At 45.9% G+C, this 20,756-nt stretch overlaps 1 protein-coding gene across 1 annotated transcript; it reads right to left on the minus strand.

Moving 5' to 3' along the window:
• Positions 1-1,871: 1,871 nt before the first annotated feature.
• PPDPF (pancreatic progenitor cell differentiation and proliferation factor) lies at positions 1,872-15,342 on the minus strand. Its single transcript, XM_007059824.4, has 5 exons — positions 15,161-15,342; positions 7,288-7,377; positions 3,979-4,056; positions 3,452-3,548; positions 1,872-2,256 (listed from the first exon to the last, which is right to left on the minus strand). The coding sequence occupies exons 2-5, from the start codon at positions 7,340-7,342 to the stop codon at positions 2,142-2,144; spliced, it is 345 nt and encodes a 114-aa protein (XP_007059886.1). The 5' UTR covers positions 7,343-7,377; positions 15,161-15,342; the 3' UTR covers positions 1,872-2,141.
• Between the last annotated feature and the right edge of the window lie 5,414 nt (positions 15,343-20,756).

The following is a 20,756-nucleotide window of genomic DNA, read 5'->3' on the forward strand; positions in this document are numbered from 1 at the left end:
TGGCTCAGAATTCCAGGAGAGGTTGCCAAATTAGTTTAAAATCTGCCAGTAAGCCTTTTTATAGCTCAGAACGTCTTCCTGTTCTAACTAGGGATAGAAATAATTGCTTGCAGAGAAAATTGGTGCCATTAGAACGTGATTATTCAGTCCCAAAGGGGCCTGCACAAACCTGGTTTTCAAAGCTGTGCACCCAATCTGCATGCAAACTTGACTGAATTGTAGAAGCAGACAAGTGATTGGCTATGTTGCACAGAAATAGTTTGACATTAGCTGTCTAACAAGAGCAGACAGAAGTATTTGAAAGTTAGGTCTTAAGCTTTTTTTATTTATTTAAAAAAAAAAATCTGCATTTTTCTGTAAAATTTAAACCAACTGATTGTTTCCAACCATGGAGTTGATAAGATTGGTCTGTGCTATATGACCTTAAGATCTGTGCTTGAGACAGTAGATTTGGCCCATGCATTGCATGGCCTAAATCGCTACAGTGCCCAGCCCCTCGTTTGCTCTGAAAACACTGTACTAGACAATTAGGGAATGCTGCAGTAGGATCAACTTCCATGCTCCTCCTCAACTAGACCCCTTATGATAAAGACAGGCTAAGCAGGACAGCTGTTAAAAGTTATCTGAAGACAACAGCCACGATAGTGGTCTTAGATTTTTCTACAGCAATTTCAAAAGGAACAAAACAAAATTCCTATTAATGTAGGTCAAGTGCTTTGGTTCTAGGGCATTTGTAACATACAATTTTTACATTCTAGGCAAGTGCTAACATTTCTTGCTGGAGCAGTGGTATGCACAGCTGCTGATGGAACAAGCCTTTTGTTATTTGCCTGGAAGGTAGGAACTAAAAGAAAGGCTATTTTAAGAAAACATGGGCTTATGGCTCCATGCATGTAGTATGATAGATGCAGCCTGTCAAGCAACCTTTCATTGCATTTCAGCCTGCATTTGGGTGTCGATACACACATCCGTAACTGCAGAGGTCAGTCTTCATTTTAATTGTTGCAGAAGGGGTAGTTTCCTTTTTGAAGTGCTTGTTTACCGAGATCCTCCAGTACCTGCATTAAGAACTGGGTGCTTGAAAGCCAGAAGGGCTATTTGGCCTCCAGCCGAGACTCAAAAGGTAGCAGCAGAAAACCTAAGTGAATTTTACAACAGGGCTTTAACCTCTCTCTCTATTGGCAATGGGTCAGATGCTGAGAACAGGCTACTGATAGAACCAAATGATCAGGAAATTATTCTGTTCTTCGCCTCCATGACTGAATAGGAAGAAAAAGCTTCACATTCCCTCAATACAATTAAGTGAGCTTGAAAAGTGACTGGAGTACATCATACTACCCCCTACTCAGATGGCAGGGCCTTCATCTTCACCTACCTATGCCTTGTGCAAAGCAAGTGATGTTCTATGCCAGGTACACCTGGAGGGATGGCTACCATCTGGAAAAAGGACAACCCAGTGACATGAGTGGCCACTATGGAAGGCTGCAGAGCTACCTGCCCGTTCTGATGAGAAGCAGTGAAGGGGTTTCAAAGCCTTAATTGAGCATGTTCACAATTCCAGGGAAGAGACCACACTTTCAGGGGGTTGCTTAACCTGGAGCTGCAGTTTGTCAAGCATGCTGTCTATCTGTAAGTAGCCATAGTTCTGAGAGAATTCCCCTCCTTGTCAACAAGATTTAAGGGAAACTGAGCTAAAGTGAAATTCCATTTAGCATGAAGCCAGGCGATTTGTCCCCATGTTCAGGTCCCTGTCTGATGTGTGAAACACTCCCGGGCATGATGATAGCAGCAGCCCCTCCAGGCCAGAGCGGTAGCACCCAGCAAAGGGCAGAGCTCATACTGGAAAGAAAAAACATTAAAGCCACACAGCATTTAAAAGGCTGCTTAAGTTTATTAGTTTCATTGAACAAGTAAACAAAAAGCGTTACCAAGGCGGTATGGAAAGAATGCAGTCAAGTTAATGAAACAGTACTAAGGCAGTGTAGAGTTTGGTTTTTTTTTGTTTTTTAAAAACCTACATCTAAATACTTAATGCAGCCTGTCTACTCTACGGGGAGGGGGAGTGGAAAATGGGCTCTGACTCCTAGCGTTTGGATCAGAAGCAGCAACCAGGCAGGCAGCAGGAAGATGTGCCAGCCTGTTCACGCAGATGGCCCAGCGCTCTGTTTGCTGGGCTCACTGGCGTGGCGCTTCCTCATTACTTCCTGAGCCAGGCCACAAGTGATCACGCCGTTGGCCACCTGGAAAGTTCCTGAACTGGAAGACAAGAGAGACACGGGGTGAGGGAAAACGAGAGAAACAAACCATCTTTGACACAGCTGCCTCAGATACAAGGCTGGTGAATTGCAGCTCCCTGCTCTCATTAGAGCTCCTCGTATGTTCCTACTGCAGTGATTCCAGGATAGACTTCTAGTGAGATTCTCAGAGTCCAGAGACGGTGGAAGCACCCAAACTCAGCCATCACTGCTCCAGATTGGGCAGCACTTCCTGACTACAGTGAGCACCATCTGCAACAAAGAGCTGTGCTAGCTGACAACAGGGTCTTATTGGTAGCAACAGCTCCATTGTTTATGGGCTAAGGGAGCTGGAGCTATTCCCCTGCTCCCTTGACTTGCTGGATCCACAGGGCCACATGCAACCATGTGTGCGCACAAGCTAGTTAATCCACATCTGCACCTGCTGTTTCTACTGCTGCTGCAAGCTAGGCCTGAACCACCACCCCCAGCATTTAATCTCTGGCTCTTTTCCTGCCCTTCTTGGGTCTGACCACTAAGCTTTTGAGGACACTTTCCTTGAGGGCCCTTTTATTGTACCAATTTTCAATGGCTACAAAGGAAAAATAAATCCTTTCCTCCTCTGGAACTTGTAGTAGAATTCAGCAGACAGAGAAGGACTTTGTTCAGGACATGCAGTGTTGTAGCTGAGAAACTAGCTTGTCTCTCTCACCAACAGACGTTGGTCCCTCTCCCACCTGGTCATTGGGCTCATGATGGCTTTTACACAAAAAGCCAGTTTAGTTCAAACAAGCCATTAGCTTCCCCTGCTCCACCCAGTTAAACAATGTTCCACCTTCCACAACATCTGAAGAGACAGGCCCAGATCACCATGGAAGTTAGGCACCTGAGGAGGATATGGGCCTCAGAGTTTTTAGGTCTAGTATCTCCTCATAATAATGGGCGACGGTGCTACCGTTCCCCAGCTACGGGGATTCCTTTTGCTGCTGGCTGGATCGTGAAGATTCAAAGCACTGCAGGAGAGACCAACTGGAAAGTATTCTAGATATGCAGTGCAGAATGCAACGAAGCAAAATTATAAGATGTTACAGTTTGCATTCCTCCACAACACAGTCCTCCCTTGTCCTCGCCATTCCAATATTCCAAGCCACCCTTCAAGCTTCTTAGTTTATCTCCATTACCATATTCTGAGTGAGCTAAAACGAATGACCACTTACTTCTCTGGGGATTCCGACACAGTTGTCATGACAGGATGGGTTGGCTTTCCAAAGAAGAAGCTAGCCCACCAGTGACCGGGGTCAGACTTGGGAAGACCTGAAAAGCAAACATACTTATGAAACAGGACAGCTAGGTACAGGCAGCTTGATTAGGAGGAGGTACAGCAGAAATAGGTACTTCCCTGATTACCATGGTGGTCTTGCTACACATGCAAGCAAGAGGGCAAATTAAGAAGCTGGCACTCTGCAGTGGTGCCTCACGAAGGAGTAGAAGCCAGCTACTACAACTTCAGTTCTCTTCTATGCAGAGTCTCTGTAGGGATTTTTCTGCCATTATAAGCGGTTCTGTATAACCCATGGATAATGTACTTAGTTAGCACTGAGAATGTTTTTGAAGCTACACTGATGCTCTGAAGAGCTATGGAGAAGGTAGCTAGTTTTGTATTAAAACAGTGTTTTGACCACAAGAGTTCCCCTCTGTAGGAGGCTGGGGCAGAGAGTGTCCAGGCTGTAGGAGAGGTGCTTACCCGGATGGTGAGGAATAACCTCCCCAGAGTATTCAGCACTTCCACAGGAGCTGTTGCTGGAAGTGGAACCCAGACGCCCTGCGAATGAGATTGCATCCTATCAGACCAACATTCCCTCTGCCAATATTAGATCTACTGCTGTAATGAACATCCTCACTGCAGTTAGTACATGGTTTGCCATTAACGATAAAGTATCTGCCACATTACTGCTTCTTAGGCTCAGGTACCAGTTTCCATACCAGCTAATTTCCTGTTCTGAGTATCAGCTGGTATGTGCCAGACTTTTAATGGCATCCACCCTAGACAGTAAGCATTTGAGCATGTCTGAAGGACATGTTAATCTGCCATCACACATTTGGAGATATTTTTAAGTGCTCCTTTATGAGATTTCCTGGCATGGTGTTTTAAGAATAGATTCTCTCACACCCAAAGGACAAAGAATAACCTCAAATAGCTTTCTCAGCAAACTAGGTAATTACAAGCAGCAGCAGGTTAATGCCACAGGTTGGAACACAGGTGGTGCTACATGGACATAACCTTCCATAACAATTTTCCAAATGGTTTGTAACTCTCACTCAGCAAGTGGAGACAAGTAACTGAGCTTAACCCATGCTCACTTTCTTGCAAGACAACTGTAACCCTTGTGTAGGATTCTCAGTTATGGAGGATGGGGGAAGGTTTTGGTTTGATGCACATTGGGAGTCTCCCCTTCTAGTGTGGGTGAGACAGAGGCCTGGTCTATGCCTAAAATTTAGGTCGACCCAGCTAGGTTTGCTCAGAGCTGTGAAAAATGTTGCCCCCTGAGCACCTTGGTTAGGTCAACCTAATCCCCAGTACAGACACAGCTAGGTCAATGGATGGATTCTTGCCTCTCCGGGGCAGTAGCTCGGGTGATGGATTACCTACATGGAAGGGTTTTTCCTGTCAACCAATGCGGGAAGCGTCTACCCTACAGCGCTACAGCTGCCGTAGCATAGACATTTCTGCATGGGAGGAACTTGCCTGACGTATGGTAAATCACAGCAGTTGCCGCTTGGCCAAAAGGAGCCTGCTGGAGAGCAGCAACGATCTGAACGTAGAGGGTGCTTTATGAGACAAGGTCCCACTACATCAATTTCCCCCTCTCCATCCTGCATCTTTAACAGGAGTGTGGGGAGAAGACCACGAGGTACACTGGAATTGGAAAAGTTTCAGAAAAGGACAAGAAAAAATGATAAGGGGGAATGGAATGGCTTCCATCTGAGGAGAAATTAATAAGACTGGGACTTTTTAGCTTGGAAAAGATACGACTAAGGGGGGATATGATAGAGATCTATAAAATCATGACTGGTGTGGAGAAAGTAAATAAGGAAGTGTTATCTACTCCTTCTCATAACACAAGAACTAGAGGCCACCAAATGAAGTTAATAGGCAGTAGGTTTAAACAAAAAAAGGAAGTTTTTTTTGCACAATGCAGAGTCAACCTGTGGAACTTCTTGCCAGAGGATGTTGTGAAGGCCAAGACTACACCAGGGTTCAAAAGAGAACCAGATAAATTCATGGCTAATAACCACTGATGGACCTATTCTCCAGGATCAGTGTTCCCTCTCATTTTTACCACCCATGTGCGGAATGAATTTTGTTATGTGCACCAATATGGAGGTGATGTGTTACACATCACCTTCATATTGGTGCACATAACAAAATGCATGTGGTGGGGGTGGGGTTCGGAGTGCAGGAGGGTCCAGGGCTACTGTGGGGAGAGAGAGGACTCCCCCAGTGCTATCTCCCCATAGCAGCACCTGGGTGGGGGTGGGGAGAAGAAGCGCCTGTCCCTGCTGCAGGAGCTCTGGGGCTGGGGCTGCAGGATAGGTGCCCCTCCCCCAGCACAGCAGGCCTGCACCTTGGGCTGGCCCTGGCTGCACCTGGGTCCAGGCTGCTCTAGCCATGCCGCCCCGGCCCTGATCTGGCTGTGGCTGGGTCCAGGCTGCAGGGTGAGTTGGGGCCGGGGGAAGGGTTGCCCCTCCCCCAGCATGTCCCTGGTTGGGTTCCCTAAGCGCCTAGGCTGCTGCATGGCCATGTGGCTTACAGGGAACTTAGGCCAGGATGGGCAGGGATGGTGTCCCTAGCCTCTGTTTGCCAGAGGCTGGGAATGGGTGACAGGGGATGGATCATTTGATGATTACCTGTTCATTCCCTCTGGAGCACCTGGCACTGGCCACGTTGGACGACAGGATACTGGGCTAGACGGACCTTTGGTCTGACCCAGCATGGCTGGTCTCAGGTTCTTAATCCTCAGCTGGTGCTGTTTGGTAAAGCTTTATGGGCAGCGGAGCTGTGGTAGCTCAGACCACCTGAGGATCTGGCCCTGTACTATAGGCTCATATGGCCAGGCTGTATTTTATTATTTACTGTGTCTTTTGCAGAAGTACTTACTTTACACAGCGTTTGCTAGTCACCCCCCACCCTACTGCTCCCAGGAGCTTTAAGGTAACTCTAGAGGCAGCCACTTTCAAGAAGAGGAAAATAGCCCTTAAACCACGCATTGAGAACTTATTGTTCCTTTGTTTGTATGGTAGGTCATATGGTTGAGTACAGAGGATGCTGGCACAGTTAAGGGCGTGTGGCTTGTTATCTCCCTGCTGAGTAAATACGACTCACCCCCATTCTTGGCTCTTAGCCTCTTTTCAACAAAAATGCTGCAGTGTCAGGCATTTTTTTGCATGAACAAAATGGTGTCTTTGTTTAGCGCCTGGATGGATCATGTTTATTTCAGAAATGCCATGACATAGCCACTGGTGGCTACTTCTAAATTAATCCAGACTTTGGGTCCTATAAGGAGTTCTGTTGGTGATTCTTTGAAAGGAACACTAGAGAGAAATGGTACATTTGCTATGTATTGAGAAAGGATGCAGAAGCCGATGGCTTTAGCATAGGAACACAGTAAGCAAGAATAGGAGATTTTATCTGAAGCACAGATCTTTCAAGCTGGCATTTCAGGGAGTTCAGATGCTCAAATCCCATTGAAATTCAGTGAGGGATGAGCACCCAACTCCTTTAGGGTCCTCTTTAACTTGCATTTCCAAGGAGCCTATGAATACACTGTGGTTGGAAAGCAAACTTGACTGTTTTTGAGCAGTTCTACATGGGCATTACAAACTTCAACCAAGATAAGAGGAGAGTTCAGCGACTTATCTTTGCAAGACCCACTCCACAGAAAAAGGTTTGAACTAGATAGCTCTATTCCCCACCCACCAACACGAGTGTCTGCAGTCCGGTTTGTGAGCCCTCCATTTTGCACCCATTAAAGGACAGCATAGCAGTTCTTACTTCTGTAGTAGTCATGGGTTGCCACAAGTGAGCCGCTTGATGGGATTGCTGCCATGTTACTTGATCTTAGTTCTTGTACAGATATCAACCCTGCAAGACAAAGGAGTGAGCCTTCAGAATATGGGGAGTGTCCATGACGACATACCAGACATGCCAAACCCACACACAAAAAAAGTGCAGAAATTGGGCTTGTTTTTGGCTTAATTGGCTTGTGAGTTGCTTGTTGGCTAGTTTTTGGCTTAGCTTGTTGCCTGTAGCAGCTTGTTGTTTCTTTATTTATTTTTGATTGGCTTCAGCAAGCAGGGGCAAGGCAGGAAGAGAGTCAGGGCTGCACAGCAGGCCCACCACTGTCCCAGACTGCACACTGGAGGGGAGGGCGAGGGGGGAGATCTAGTCACAGTGTTGGGGTTCTTAAGGAGTGGCTTGGTTTGGCCATGTTTTGAAATGGGATTAGCTTGATTTTTGGCTTATTGTGAAAGTCAGGGTGCTTATTTACCATGTGAAAGTTGGCAACTGTGCATACCCGCAGAAAGCAAACAAATGTGGCACAAGACTCAAAGTACCTTCTATTACCATCCTCAAGAAGCCTAAACCATGGGATAACCCAACATGCAAACAAGGACGAAACAAGAAAAACCAAACCTGCATGCTACATGAGACATCATTCAGGCTGGTTTCAGAGTAACAGCCGTGTTAGTCTGTATTTGCAAAAAGAAAAGGAGTACTTGTGGCACCTTAGAGACCAACCAATTTGAGCATAAGCTTTCGTGAGCTACAGCTCAAATAAATTGGTTAGTCTCTAAGATCATTCAGGCTGTTCCTTGATTACTGCAATAGATTCAGGATCTCAACTGTCACTTAAATTCCTAATGCACATGAAGGATTTGAGTAAGTTTATCTTGCAACATTTCTGACAGTGTGCTAGTTAGAATTCACTGTTGATGGTCTGCTTTCTTGGGTCTTCAGATTGTATTAAGGGTAATTGTTTTCCTCTGTATGCAGTACATACCTATAGCCCATATCACCATGGACTAATACTTTTAACTACTAAAGTATAGTCTTAAACAGAAGCTCTTCAATAAGTCACAGGAGGAACCAACATGAGCACAACTTTTCCATTCAAAATGAAACCATCCTTGCTAGTACATATTACCATTACTGTGAACACAGGCGCTGGAACTAGGGGTGATCACACACACACAGGCTAACCACATCCCCAAACAAAGTCATGGCCCCTTGCCCTGAAGAGCTAATGAAGTATGTGTGAATGACACAAGAGGGAGGTTGATGAACACAACAATGGTGTCATGATCTGTTTTGTTTTCATCCCTATGCTTTGTATATTAGTAGCAGAAATGCTTGTGCACTCATTCAACTAGACACTATGTGACTTGTAGCAAATCACAGTTAGACATCACTGCTCTAACAGTGGACATCTGCAGATGACAAAGGTGTTTGATCAGCCCATTGTTTAACTTCTAACATGTGAAGAAATTACCCTACACAAGGCGTCCTTTAACAGAAGGACAAAGCTCCTGGATAAAATTACTTGTTGATAGTTCTCACCCCTACAAATTAGTGGAGTTGTTTGATCAGCCCATTGTTTAACTTCTAACATGTGAGGAAATTGTCCTTAGAAGGACGTCTTGTGTAGGGTAAAGCTCATGGATAAATTACTTGTTGATTGTTCTCACCCCTACAAATTAGTGGATAGGACTTTCCAATAATCATGTTTTTAAAAAATGCTACAGTACATTTAATGTTTGGACAACCTGTGAAAGCAAGCTACAGTCACATCTCCAGAGCAGTCACCACCCAGACAAATTTCATACAGAACAGATGGCAGTATGGTGTATGTCTGTCTTGTCAGCCAAGTAGGTGTGTTTACAAATACCTACAGAAATAAATGCAGGAAAAATGGCTCACTTGAAATCACTCCCATCCTTCCAAATCAGTACACCCGACACAATGGTACAGAGATAAAGCATTGGAACAGGACTCATGGGATCTTGGTTCAGTTTCTAGCTCTACCACAGACTTCTGGGTAACCTCAGGTGAGTCACTGTGCCTCAATTTCTCATCTGTAAAATGGGGATAGTATTTCCTTTACCCCATTTATTTACATTGCAAGCTCTCTGAGGCAGAGACATGTGCAGCATCCAGCATAGTGGGGCTTCCACTCCCTGTTGTAACCTGGAGGGGCTACTTTATTAAAAAAATTAATTTTATGGTGCTCAGTTTCCACTGCTCTTCCTCATCCAACATACACAGCCAGGCTATCGTAAGTAGAAATAATGAAGGAAACAAACATGCCCATTTACTTCAACCACTCAGAGTTCTCTGCACCATCTTCAAAGTGACAGTTTACTCCTTCCTGTAAACAGAACAGTCAGCTAATTATAAGCAGCACCTCTTAATATAGCCTATTATTCACCATTAGCCGTGAAAAACAGGGTGTGAAAGTATTAATGTGGCTGGACTACAGGCACATACTCTGGACACAATGTCAGCACTGCTGACAGCAGACTTCTGCTGACCTGAGAGTAAAGTACAGCTGGCTGGGGAAAAGAAGTTTTTTGGTCAAAGCTCCAGCCAGCTCTAGAGAGTGGTAGAAAGTTAGAGCCGAAGGCAGCCCATGGCCCTCAAAGAGCATTGGGTAGTTATCAAAACATCCTGTATGTGCTGATGAGTGCTACTTAGAAAAGACAAAGCTGCCATCCAAAGTTAGCTAGGGTGTGGCAGCCTTTCCTTCCTGATGTGCACTTTGGAAGGGACACACATCTGGCAAACCAGGCCACTGCAGCAGTGTCACTTGTAGGCCACAGCCCACTGGCTTAATGGAGCGTTTCTGCACAGTCACATTACACCTCTTCTTCACACACTAATCTAGCATCGGTCTGTTTCCAGGCAAAAGTCAAGGAGTTTTTCGATCTGGCTACCTAGGGAACTACTGCTTCCTATTTGCCGTCATGGCTGCTAAGATGCAGTCCCCAGACATGGAGACTTGGAGGCAAAATGTTCCCAGATGGTCCCCCACTGTGGAAGCCCTCACTGTTCAGGCAAGCCAGAGGCAGAGTTCGTTAGTCTTCCAAGCGGAGTACAAGACTCGCCTTCCTTTGCCCAACACACTGTCTGTTCACTTTTCGGTTTAACAGACAGTTATTTGTTTGCATGTGACAAGCCTGTAGCCACAGCACCTAACTGCAGTATGATTCAGTGAAAACACTAACTTCATGCTAGTCTTAGTAACCAATTATTATCTGTGCTAACTAATCATTTTGTAAATGTCTCATAAGAAAACCAATCCAGGGAAGTACAGTTGACCCAAGAAACTTCTCCAGATACATTAACACACTGGAATTTAAATCCGAATCCCATAACACTTCCTGCGGGAAACATCCCACAAGGCAGATCACACCTGTGCTGCTACTTATTGGACAGACACGCTGTCAGACCCAGGAAACAAGGTGCGTTTAGGACAGTGATACTCAGACCTCAGTGGGTCAGGAGCCAAATTAGCCATCAACATTAGCCAAAAGAGCCATAGTTGTGTGAATTCATTGTTTAATTTCATATTTAAACAGTAGGACATGGAAAATATTTAGTGCTATATATTATTCTCACAGCAAAAAAAAAAAAAAAAAAAAAAAAAAAAGACCGACCAAGTATTAGTTTGTCCCTATAATTGGTTAGCACAGTAAAGCATCCCAATTTAATTATTTGCCAATCACACAGTGTTTTAATATCGTGTGCTGCAAAGCCACAGGAGACACATTAAAGAGCTGCTTACAGATCTCAAGACTCAGTCCGAGTATCACTGGTTTAGCATATGCCCAGTCACAGCCATCCCCGGCTGCTGCAGGTTACTGGGGAAGCACAGTGCGAATAGGTTTCAGAGCGTTAGCCCTGTTAGTCTTTATCAGCAAAAACAAAAACATCAAGGATCTACAAACTATCCTGAAGGACAATCCCTCACTCTCACTGATCTGGAGAGACAGGCCAGTCCTTGCTTACAGACAGCCCCCCAACCTGAAGCAAATACTCACCAGCAACTACACACCACACAACAAAAAACACTAACCCAGGAACCTATCCCTTGCAACAAACCCCGTTGCCAGCTCTGTCTGCATATCTATTCAAGGGACATCAGCTACGCCATCAGGGACTCGTTCACTGGCACATCTACCAATGTGATACATATCATGTGCCAGCAATGCCCCTCTGCCATGTACATTGGCCAAACCAGACAGTCTTTATGCAAAAGAATAAATGGACACAAATCAGATGTCAAGAATTAGAACATTCAAAAACAAGTTGGTGAACACCTCAACCTCCCTGGACAATCCACAGACTTAAAAGTGGCAATGCTTCAACAAAAAAACCTTCAAAACAGACTCCAATGACAAACTGCAGAACTGGAATTAATTTGCAAACTAGACACCATCAGATTAGGCCTGAATAAAGACTGGGAGTGGATGAGTCACTACAAGAACTAATTTTCCCCTACTGTTACTCACACCTTCTTGTCAACTGTTTGAAATGAGCCACCCTGATTACCACTAAAGTGATTTTTCGTCCTGTTGATAATAGCCCACTTTAATTGAATTGTCTCAACCCCCCCCCCCCAAACTTGGAAAGGCAACTCCCATCTTCTCATGTACTGTTACATATATCTTCCCACTCTATTTTCCACTCCATGCATCTGATGAAGTGGGTTTTAGCCCACGAAAGCTTATGCCCAAATAAATTTGTTAGTCTCTAAAGTGCCACTAGTACTCCTCATTTGTTTTTTTACAGTGTGAATAGTTATCTAATGTTGAAGTGAGCATGTAAAATTCAGAAGAGGAGCAGACATGAGGGACAGGTTATGAACTAGTAAGTTGGTCTGGCCTAGTAACAGCTCTGAGGAATTTCGTACTCTTCATGGCAACAGAGCTACAGAAGCAGGGAGCCTTGGGAGAGATCTCATGTCCTAACAGGACCACTGACAAGGTCAATCCAACTATTCCCAACCAAGCAGAGTCTCTACAATCCACCACCTTTCAATGGAGGGAAGAATGAATTGAGGGACAGGGCTTTATTTTGACCTTCAGCTACTAAAGCAAGAGATTACTGAAATGGTAGCTGTGTATTATATAAAACTGGTCATGCTCCACCTTGCTACTAAATACATATCTTTGTATTTCCACGTCCCTCACCTTACCATAGTATCTAAACACCTCATGGCCTTCGGTGTGTTTGTCCTCACATCATCTCTGTGAAACAGGAAGTGTTATCCCCTATATACAGATGGGGAACGGAAGCACAGATTAAGTGACTTGTCCAGGGTCACCTAGGAGACCTGTGGCAGAACAGGTAATTTAGCCTGGGATTTGGAAAACCCATGTTCGTGCTCTTTCAGCATCCTAAGATGCTGAGAGGAGATGAGAAGAGAGCTCCTTTGTGTAGCAAAGAACTCACCTGATCACTACGGGTGTACGGGCAAATGGCTTTTCACATTTTTCACCATTTACTCACCACATGTGAAAAGGCAGATTTATGCCAATCTCAATTTTGAAAAAAACAAAACCAGATGTGCAGACATGACCAGTATGAAAGAACCAACCGGAACCTCAACTGCCAATGAAGGATGCTGCCTCAAATTGGAGGTTAAAGTTTATTTTATTTCCTATTCTGCTTTTAATAGACTCCATTAAAAACAAATCACATCCTAATTTCAGCCAGATGCAGGTCACTTCATGTCCCACATTTTAAGCAACACACATTATATGATGAAGGTGCAGGGTCTTCAGGTCAGAGTTTGAGAGAGAGAAAAACTATTTTGGTTTGTCCTTGTCTGCTAAATTCTTATAGTGTAAAGCCACACTCAAGCCTCTGATGGGCAGAGTAACATACTGACAGATTTATTTCTCATATAGGCATTTCTGTGGCAGGAGCACATGTGCTTAGAACTTGTCCTTAATCTCTAGTGTTTGAAAAGGTAGTTTCTGCTTTTACTCACTCCACTCAAACCAGTGCTTCCCAACCTGTGGGTGGTACATCAGCTTGATATTTTCTATCAGTTCATTTCACAATAATTTAAGAAGATAATACATGAACCAATAAAGAATCTCTACTGCAAGTTTATAAAACAAAACACTTAATAAAGTTATCAGCATTCAAGCATGTTGCTGCATGAAAGCAGTTCTGCGGACAGATGGGATCGATTTTCTCTGGTGTATCCAGTGCACTAGGCTATGGATAGTAAGTGCCTCATCAGAATTCACTTTTACTCTGATCAAGAATGACTGAAATTCCTCTGAAATGGTTTGATGAAAAGGGTAATAGCTGCAGATTAACTGGCAAATAAGCCTCTACTACACATGTGGGGCATCTAACATTTTTAGAAAGCTGTGTGGGTTGTGCGCGGAAGGGAGTCAGAGACTAGGATTATGTAAACTGAAGGGAAATCATTAAAACATGTTGCTTGATTTACAGGGTGGGAGGAAGTGGCCATGTCTTTTGTCTCTCCTCTCTCTTTTAGAGAATTCTTTACTTGCCTGCAGCTGAGGGTGGGGAACTCTGCTAGAACACACAAGCTGAAAAAACCAGACTGAACTGGCTTGCAGCAACCCACAGAGAGCCCCATCCCATCCCCCTAGCCTCGCTTCTAGTCCTGTACTTTGCTACAGGCATGATCTTGATTCCACCAGCTTGCTCAGCACGTCTCAAGTCTTGGGGGGAGGGGGGGGGGGAAGGAGAGCGGTAGAGGGGAAAAGCATGTCAAGGATTTGGGGGGTGGAGGGGTGTCCGGATGTTCCGTCTCATATCCTAGGATCAGGACCGACTCTAGGCACCAGCAAAGCAAGCATGTGCTTGGGGCCACACAATCCAGGATAACAAAGCCATTCACAGAGCAGGGGAGCAAGGCCCCCTCTCAGCTCTACGATCTGGAAAGGGGAGCTGCGGTAACACCACCAGAGCAAAGCGGTGTCCGGAGGCTGCACAGCAATCGGTTTGGGTTAAAAGATTCCCTAGTCGTGTGCGAGGGAAACCACACGACAAAGACAGATCAGCAGACCCTGCGCTTGGGGGGTGGGGTGTTTAAGCGTCCTCTCCGGAAAGGAAACAGTCGCCAACATCCCGAACGAACTCAGGGCAATTCTCCCCAGGGTGCCCGCAGTTCTGACCGACTGGTGCCAGCCCAGGTGAGCCATGGAACGTCGGGACACGGGCCCCGGGACACGGGCCCCTACCCAGATACTAGTAACAAGTAAACTCCATCCTTGTCACTTACAATGCAACAGACAAAGCCACCGGAAGCCCACTTCGCTCCTGTTTCGGGGAGTCACGGGGGAACCCCCCCCCCCTTTAGCGTAAAATCTTCACCCACGTCCCCTTGCCCCGCACCTAGACGGTCTGTAAGGGGGTGAGCTGGAAAGGCCCCGTCAATCCTGGGACAGTGTCACCGAGGGAGATGGCGTCTTTCGTTACAACGCAGAGCAAAAGGGGTCGGGGCTGGGGGGGGGGGGGGGGGGGGGGGGAGAAGGGGGGAGAGAAATCCCTCCAAATGAGAGGAGCGCACTTTAGCAGAGTCTTTAAAAGGGAGATCGGGGGCCAGCAAGCAAGGCTTGGCAGGGTGTCTGGAAGCGGAGAAAACACAGCAATCAGCCCTTCCCCACATCAACACAATACTCGGTTTAACAAAGCGGCAGTCGCACAGATCACTTGATCTACAGTCACCCGCCACCCCTCTTGGGGGCATCCCTAGTTCACCCCACCGACCACTTGCTCAAAGTTTCCCCTTCGCGCAGCTATTCTCGGAAGCCCCAGCCCGACTGGGTTTTGTTTTTTTTTTTTTTGGGGGGGGGGGGGGGAATTGCTGTTGTTTTACCTTGCTTCTTTTCAGCGCTGCTCCCAGCAGCGCCCTCACGGCTTGAGATCACAGGTGGCGAGGCTCAGGGGAGTAAACGCTAGGCTACAGAACCCATTTGCAAAGGAGATACTGGGAGTGCACTCCACGTCCACAAAGCACGGCCAGGGTCTCAGGGATTTCAGAGGCAGCGTGGCCGCAGCATGGGGTTATATAGGCCGGAGTCCCAGGCTCGTCACCGCTTGTGTACGCGCTGGGAACGCCCCCAATGGGAGGGGAGAAGGGAGGGATGGAGGGAGCCAGGAGGTTTCCACCCCCTAACTTGGGGGTAAGGGCCCTCTCGGTTTAGGGGCTGCTGGGACGTCTTGTCGGCGCTGGGATCGGAACGTGTCAGCCCCAGGGTCTATTGCACAAACTCTCGGTGTTGTTGTTCGGTGCCTTGTGCACATTGCAAATCCCGAGTTCACACTGCTGGAGCAAGCAGGAAAAGGGAGTGAAATGATTCGGAGGGGGTCACCTTGCAGATCAAAACCTGCCTCCTGTTGGAAAAAAAAAACAGGCAACATTTTGCAGACAGCCATGCCCCTACCCCTGGGAGTCAATTATAATAATGATTAAATTAATAGGGGGAAATCACCCTGGATGCAACTCTGCTTAAGTGAAGGGTGTTACACCCAGGGATGAATCTGGTTTATTAATGGTAGGTTTCAGAGTAACAGCTGTGCTAGTCTGTATCTGCAAAAAGAACAGGAGTACTTGTAGCACCTTAGAGACGAACAAATTTGTTTGTCTCTAAGGTGCCACAAGTACTCCTGTTCTTTTCGGTTTATTAATGTAATTAGAAATGTAATATTTTGTTTTGTTCTGGCTTTTACACTCATCCGTGTAAATAAATTAATACAAAATGTAAGGATTAGAAAGGGGAAATTGAGGGTCTTGCAATGAGCTCAGGGGTTCACCTGCCCAGAGCTCCCTGCAGGATTGGGAGCATATGCCTCAATCCTACAAATGCTTTGGTCAATGTAATCTCCTATATGACCCCTTATCACCATAGTATCTGAGGACCTCAGAATCATTAATGGATTTTATTCCCACAACATCCCTTTTGAGGTAGGAGGCTATCATCTCTGTTGTACAGATGTGGAACTGAGTGACAGTCCTGAGGTTACACAGGAAGACTATGGCTGATGGTGACCCAAGACCTGAACAAGGCTGCAAGTCTGGTTCCCTATCCACTAGTCCACACTTATGTTATATGCACTCAAGCCACTACATAACTTTACTCAGGTGACTAGTTCCATAGCTGTAAGTGGGACTACTCACGTAGTTAAGTTATGAATGTTCTTCAGCGTTTGCAGGTTCGAGTCCATATACAGTAAAGCATAAATGCAATTCCATACTATGACGTAAATCAACACAGCAAAGCAATTGCTTATTTCAAGTCTCTGATCCTGCAGCCCTCACAGAATATTCCCATTCGGTGGGACTTTGGGTTATGGAAAGACAGCAAGATATGAATGCCCATCAACTCCTTCTTACAAAAGTGAAGGAAGCATCTGGGATTAGATATATATTTCTTTCTCACTTTAGTGTTGTTGAGCCAAGAGTGAAGAACTGCTTGAAGCATAGTACAGGATGTTCCTGGGCAAAAAGAAAGCAAAGGACCTTTCTCTGGCAATTTAAACTCCCTTTGAAACAAAGATTCAGTCCATCATAATAACATCTGGGTAAATTCAACAAAACAGCACAAGTTGTGCTTAAAGGCCCAGATTTTGCACTCTTCTCTTCATGGGCTCACCTGTGTGGATCGAACTGCAATAGCAGTAACAAGAGAAGCAATCTTTCACTTTGTCATCTCTCTGTATGCAGCAAACTAATTATTTTTAAAGGACACTTTCTGGAGGACATATCCTGTCATTGATTTTTAAGCAAAACTCCTCATTGAAATCTGCCTAGAAGTCAGTGACAATACATGAATTTGGGTCTTTTTCATATTTTCCGTGCGAGGTCTGGCAGAATCAGCAAGGGATTAGGAATTAGAAAGTCCTGAATTCTACTCTGGCCTCAGTTTACCCATCAATTAAATAGGGATAATAAAACTGACCTTCTTCCAGGGATGTTGCAAGGGATTAGTTAAATACTGTAATGGACTTTGAATATAGAAATGCTAAACATATGACTGTTTAAATAATCCTTTGGTAGCTTTAGATGCAAATCTATTTTTAGCCGGTTATGTTTTGTTTTTCTGCATCACATATGCACATGTACAAGCCAAGCCAGTACCTATAAAAAGGCAGTGTGTCCTGGGATTACATTACTTCAGTCTCAGGAAGAGTCACTTGTGGTGAAATTCATGCAGCAGAGGCCTCAAGGTCGTGGAACGGCCATGGTTTTGCTGCTTGGGGAGTGGGTGGCTGCAGTTCTGGTACACAGGGGAGCGCCACACACTTGCACACTGTAGAGCAGGTCTCCGAATAGGGGGGAAAGAGGGCTCGGAGGCAGGTCGTGGGAGAGGTATGGGAAAGCCAGTGGGTCCTCCATTACACAGCCCTAGTGGGAGAGTCATTGTGGGCACTTCCAGATGAGGGACTAGAGTAGCAGTAATAGATGGCTAGTGGGATTGGGGGTGAGAACCCCATGCAGTTTCCCACCTGTCATAGCGTGAAGGGGAGTCAGGGCCCTGCACCCCCACTTCCTGCAATTCACCGTGACTCTCAGCCAGACAGTAGAACAGAAGGTTTATTAGAGACAACAGGAACACGTCCAAACCAGAGCTTGTAGGCACAGACAGGACCCCTCAGTCAGGTCCCTCTAGGGGGGCAGGGAGTTTAGACCCCAGCCCCTGAGGCTCCCTCCTCTTCCCCAGGCAACTCCAAAACTGAAACCCCCTCCAGCCATTTCACCCAGCCTCCTCCCAGCTCCTCCTCCTCCAGCCTTTGTCCAGTTTCCTGGAGCAGAAGGTGTCACCTGGCCCCAACCCCCATCCTGGCTCAGGTTACAGGCTCAGGTATCTTCCCTCAAGGGAAGTTTCCCATCCCCAATGCATCCCCAATCCCTGCAAAACTCTGCCGCAACACTTCCAGGTCAATACTCCCCACTCCCAGCTGCATCACACCACCACAAGGCCTCTCTATGCAGGCTGAGTGTGTTGGGGGTGGAGAAAGGGAATTTTACTGTTTACTAGGAGTGAAACTCAGCCATTTAAAATCCAGAACAGAAGTCAGGAATTGGCTGTGGTTTCTCTCTGATTCCCATCTACCGTGAGCCTCTTCTTCTCCTGCAGCTGTTTTCATTCAGCGCTGTGCTTTTCACCCAGGCCGTCTCCGGATTCCATATTGGGTGTGAAAGGCAATGCTGAATCTGGCAGCTGGCTTTTGTCCCTACTCGGCGTTGTGAATATTCGGGAGATAAAGCCTTTCATGCAACGTAATGTACTTGGCAACACATCGGGAATAAACCAACTCTGCAGAGCTGATTGGAGCAGCTGGCCTCTGGTCTCTGTCATAGTCACCAGGACGTGAAGGCGTACATTAATAAAGCTCTAAATGAATTATAAAGGAACACTATCTGTTTCCCCTCCCCCCACTCAAAATACAGTGTACCATTCCCTTTACTCCTAACTTCTTAGAAGTCTACAAATGGATATATTTCCTCTTCTGAGTTTTACCTTTACTATCTGGCACACCTTGTTATTTGCCAAAAAGGAAAGTTACATCTCAAGAGGCACACACAACCACTGAACTGTGTGGGTGCTTGAGAATGGAGTAACTCTCCGCTTCCTTGTGTTTGTACCAGCATCTCTAATGATTAGGTTGCAGGAAAACTCGGGGAATAGTTTTGATTAGGCTCTGGCTGCTTCAGAGCTAGGGGATCATAAGAGCACCAAACTTTGTTTTTTGGGTAGTGCCTACAAGAACTATGACTGTTGTTTCTTTATGCTAATTGGTGGGAGGGAGTTGTTTGTTGTTAAACTGGTGATTTAAAAAAAAACAGGGCTGGATACTGGCCACAGACAGCAAGTGGAGAAATCTCTTGGTCAAAGGGAACTTCCCACTGGCATAAAGCTGGTAGAGTGGGCTTCTGCACCAGCCAAACCCATCCTGGCATTGGGGCATATCGGAGGAGGGAAAGGATCTGGTCTCCTACACTAATCACTTACTGGACTAAGGTCCTATATAGACTATACACCTGTGGCATATGGTTCAGCAGCAGCATAGGCTGCTCTAACTAACACTGGGACTGGGGCCTGCACTGGTCCACAGGATCAGAGAGCCAGAGACAGCTCCCTAACATTCTCTCCACTTGTGTGCCATGAGCAGAGCTCAGGTGCAGGGGAAAATCTGGCCCATAATATTTAGAAACTGGAGATCACTTCTGATCAGTGCACAAGCCACATAACCAGGGAGCGTGACAGGGAGAATTGCATCAATGTGTGGGGTCAGAATCTCCTGCCACATCTCCTCGACTGCGGCTACTTCAACCTTAGGGACAGCAATATGAGTTTACAGTGATGCTCCACGAGCACCAGTATGACATTTCACACTGCCTGCAGCTTACTGTGGAAAACAGAATATACACGGCTACCATGTCATGTTTGATATGCTGGGTTTGTGTGACTCATACATGACCTGTAACAAAAACAACTCCCTTCCTATGTTACATTCCATGCACATATGAAGCACATCCAAAAATCTCTCTTCCTTACAAAACAATGTTGCTGACTCTTGCAGTATCATCATGAGTCTGGCAATAGAACATAAACACATAAGAACGGCCACACTGGGTCAAACCAATGGTCCATCTAGCCCAGTATCCTGTCTTCCAACAGTGGCCAATGCCCGGATACTTCAGAGGGAATGAACAGAACAGGTAATCATCAAGTGATCCATCCCCTGGTGCTTTTCTTAAAGCCCCAGCTCCTGGAGTCATGAGCTTGTGTAAGAATCTCTGCTTTCATTAAAACAACAACAAAACAAAGGTTCTAGTCCTCCAGTTGCAAAGAAAAGCTTGGGAACATGCCCAAAGCACATCCTAAAAGCTCAGAAACTGTGAGGCAAACAGAAAGAACCACAAATGTATATCTTTGAGCTCATGATTTTAAAGCCAATCTTAGGATTTTTGAATGCTTGGTGTTGGCAATGCTCAAAACGTATCTTTCCTTTCTGCGTGGGCATTGGAAAACTTGGAGCATTTTCATATGCACTTATGTCGTTTTATCAGCCTGTTGTAAATACTCCATTCGGAAAGGAAACAATAGCCCTGTACATCATTCCTTCGGGGAGACAGTGCAATAGCCTGGTGAAATACCGTAGACATGTTGCATTGTCTCTTGCAGCATATAGAAAAATCACCTCCCTCTCCCCAACGAACACAACCTGCTGGGAGCGCCACTAAAGAAGTCAACATTTCCCAACAGCTCGTGCACCCTAGAGTCTGAGCTTAGACCAGGAAATAACTAATACAAAACATCTGTGCCAAAGAGCAATGGGCCTTTTCATTGGTAGCAGCGTTATCCCTTCTCTGTAACCAGCGTATTGCCTTCGGAGAGTTGCTGCACACGATTATGTGCGTTCCCAGTTTGGGTCCTGTTGGTGCCTAAGCGCCTGTTTGCACGTAT

Source organism: Chelonia mydas, chromosome 13 (genome assembly GCF_015237465.2).
Source record: "Chelonia mydas isolate rCheMyd1 chromosome 13, rCheMyd1.pri.v2, whole genome shotgun sequence".
Lineage (NCBI taxonomy): Eukaryota > Metazoa > Chordata > Testudines > Cheloniidae > Chelonia > Chelonia mydas.

What these genes read in the sequence shown, in the direction of transcription:
- PPDPF (XM_007059824.4), bottom strand. Translation starts at nt 7,342, where the DNA reads ATGGCAGCAATCCCATCAAGCGGCTCACTTGTGGCAACCCATGACTAC. An exon ending in AACCCATGACTACTACAGAA is followed by an intron (nt 4,057 to 7,287) that starts GTAAGAACTGCT and finishes TCTCATTCGCAG; the next exon opens with GGCGTCTGGGTTCCACTTCC. An exon ending in GTGTCGGAATCCCCAGAGAA is followed by an intron (nt 2,257 to 3,451) that starts GTAAGTGGTCAT and finishes CTTGTCTTCCAG; the next exon opens with TTCAGGAACTTTCCAGGTGG.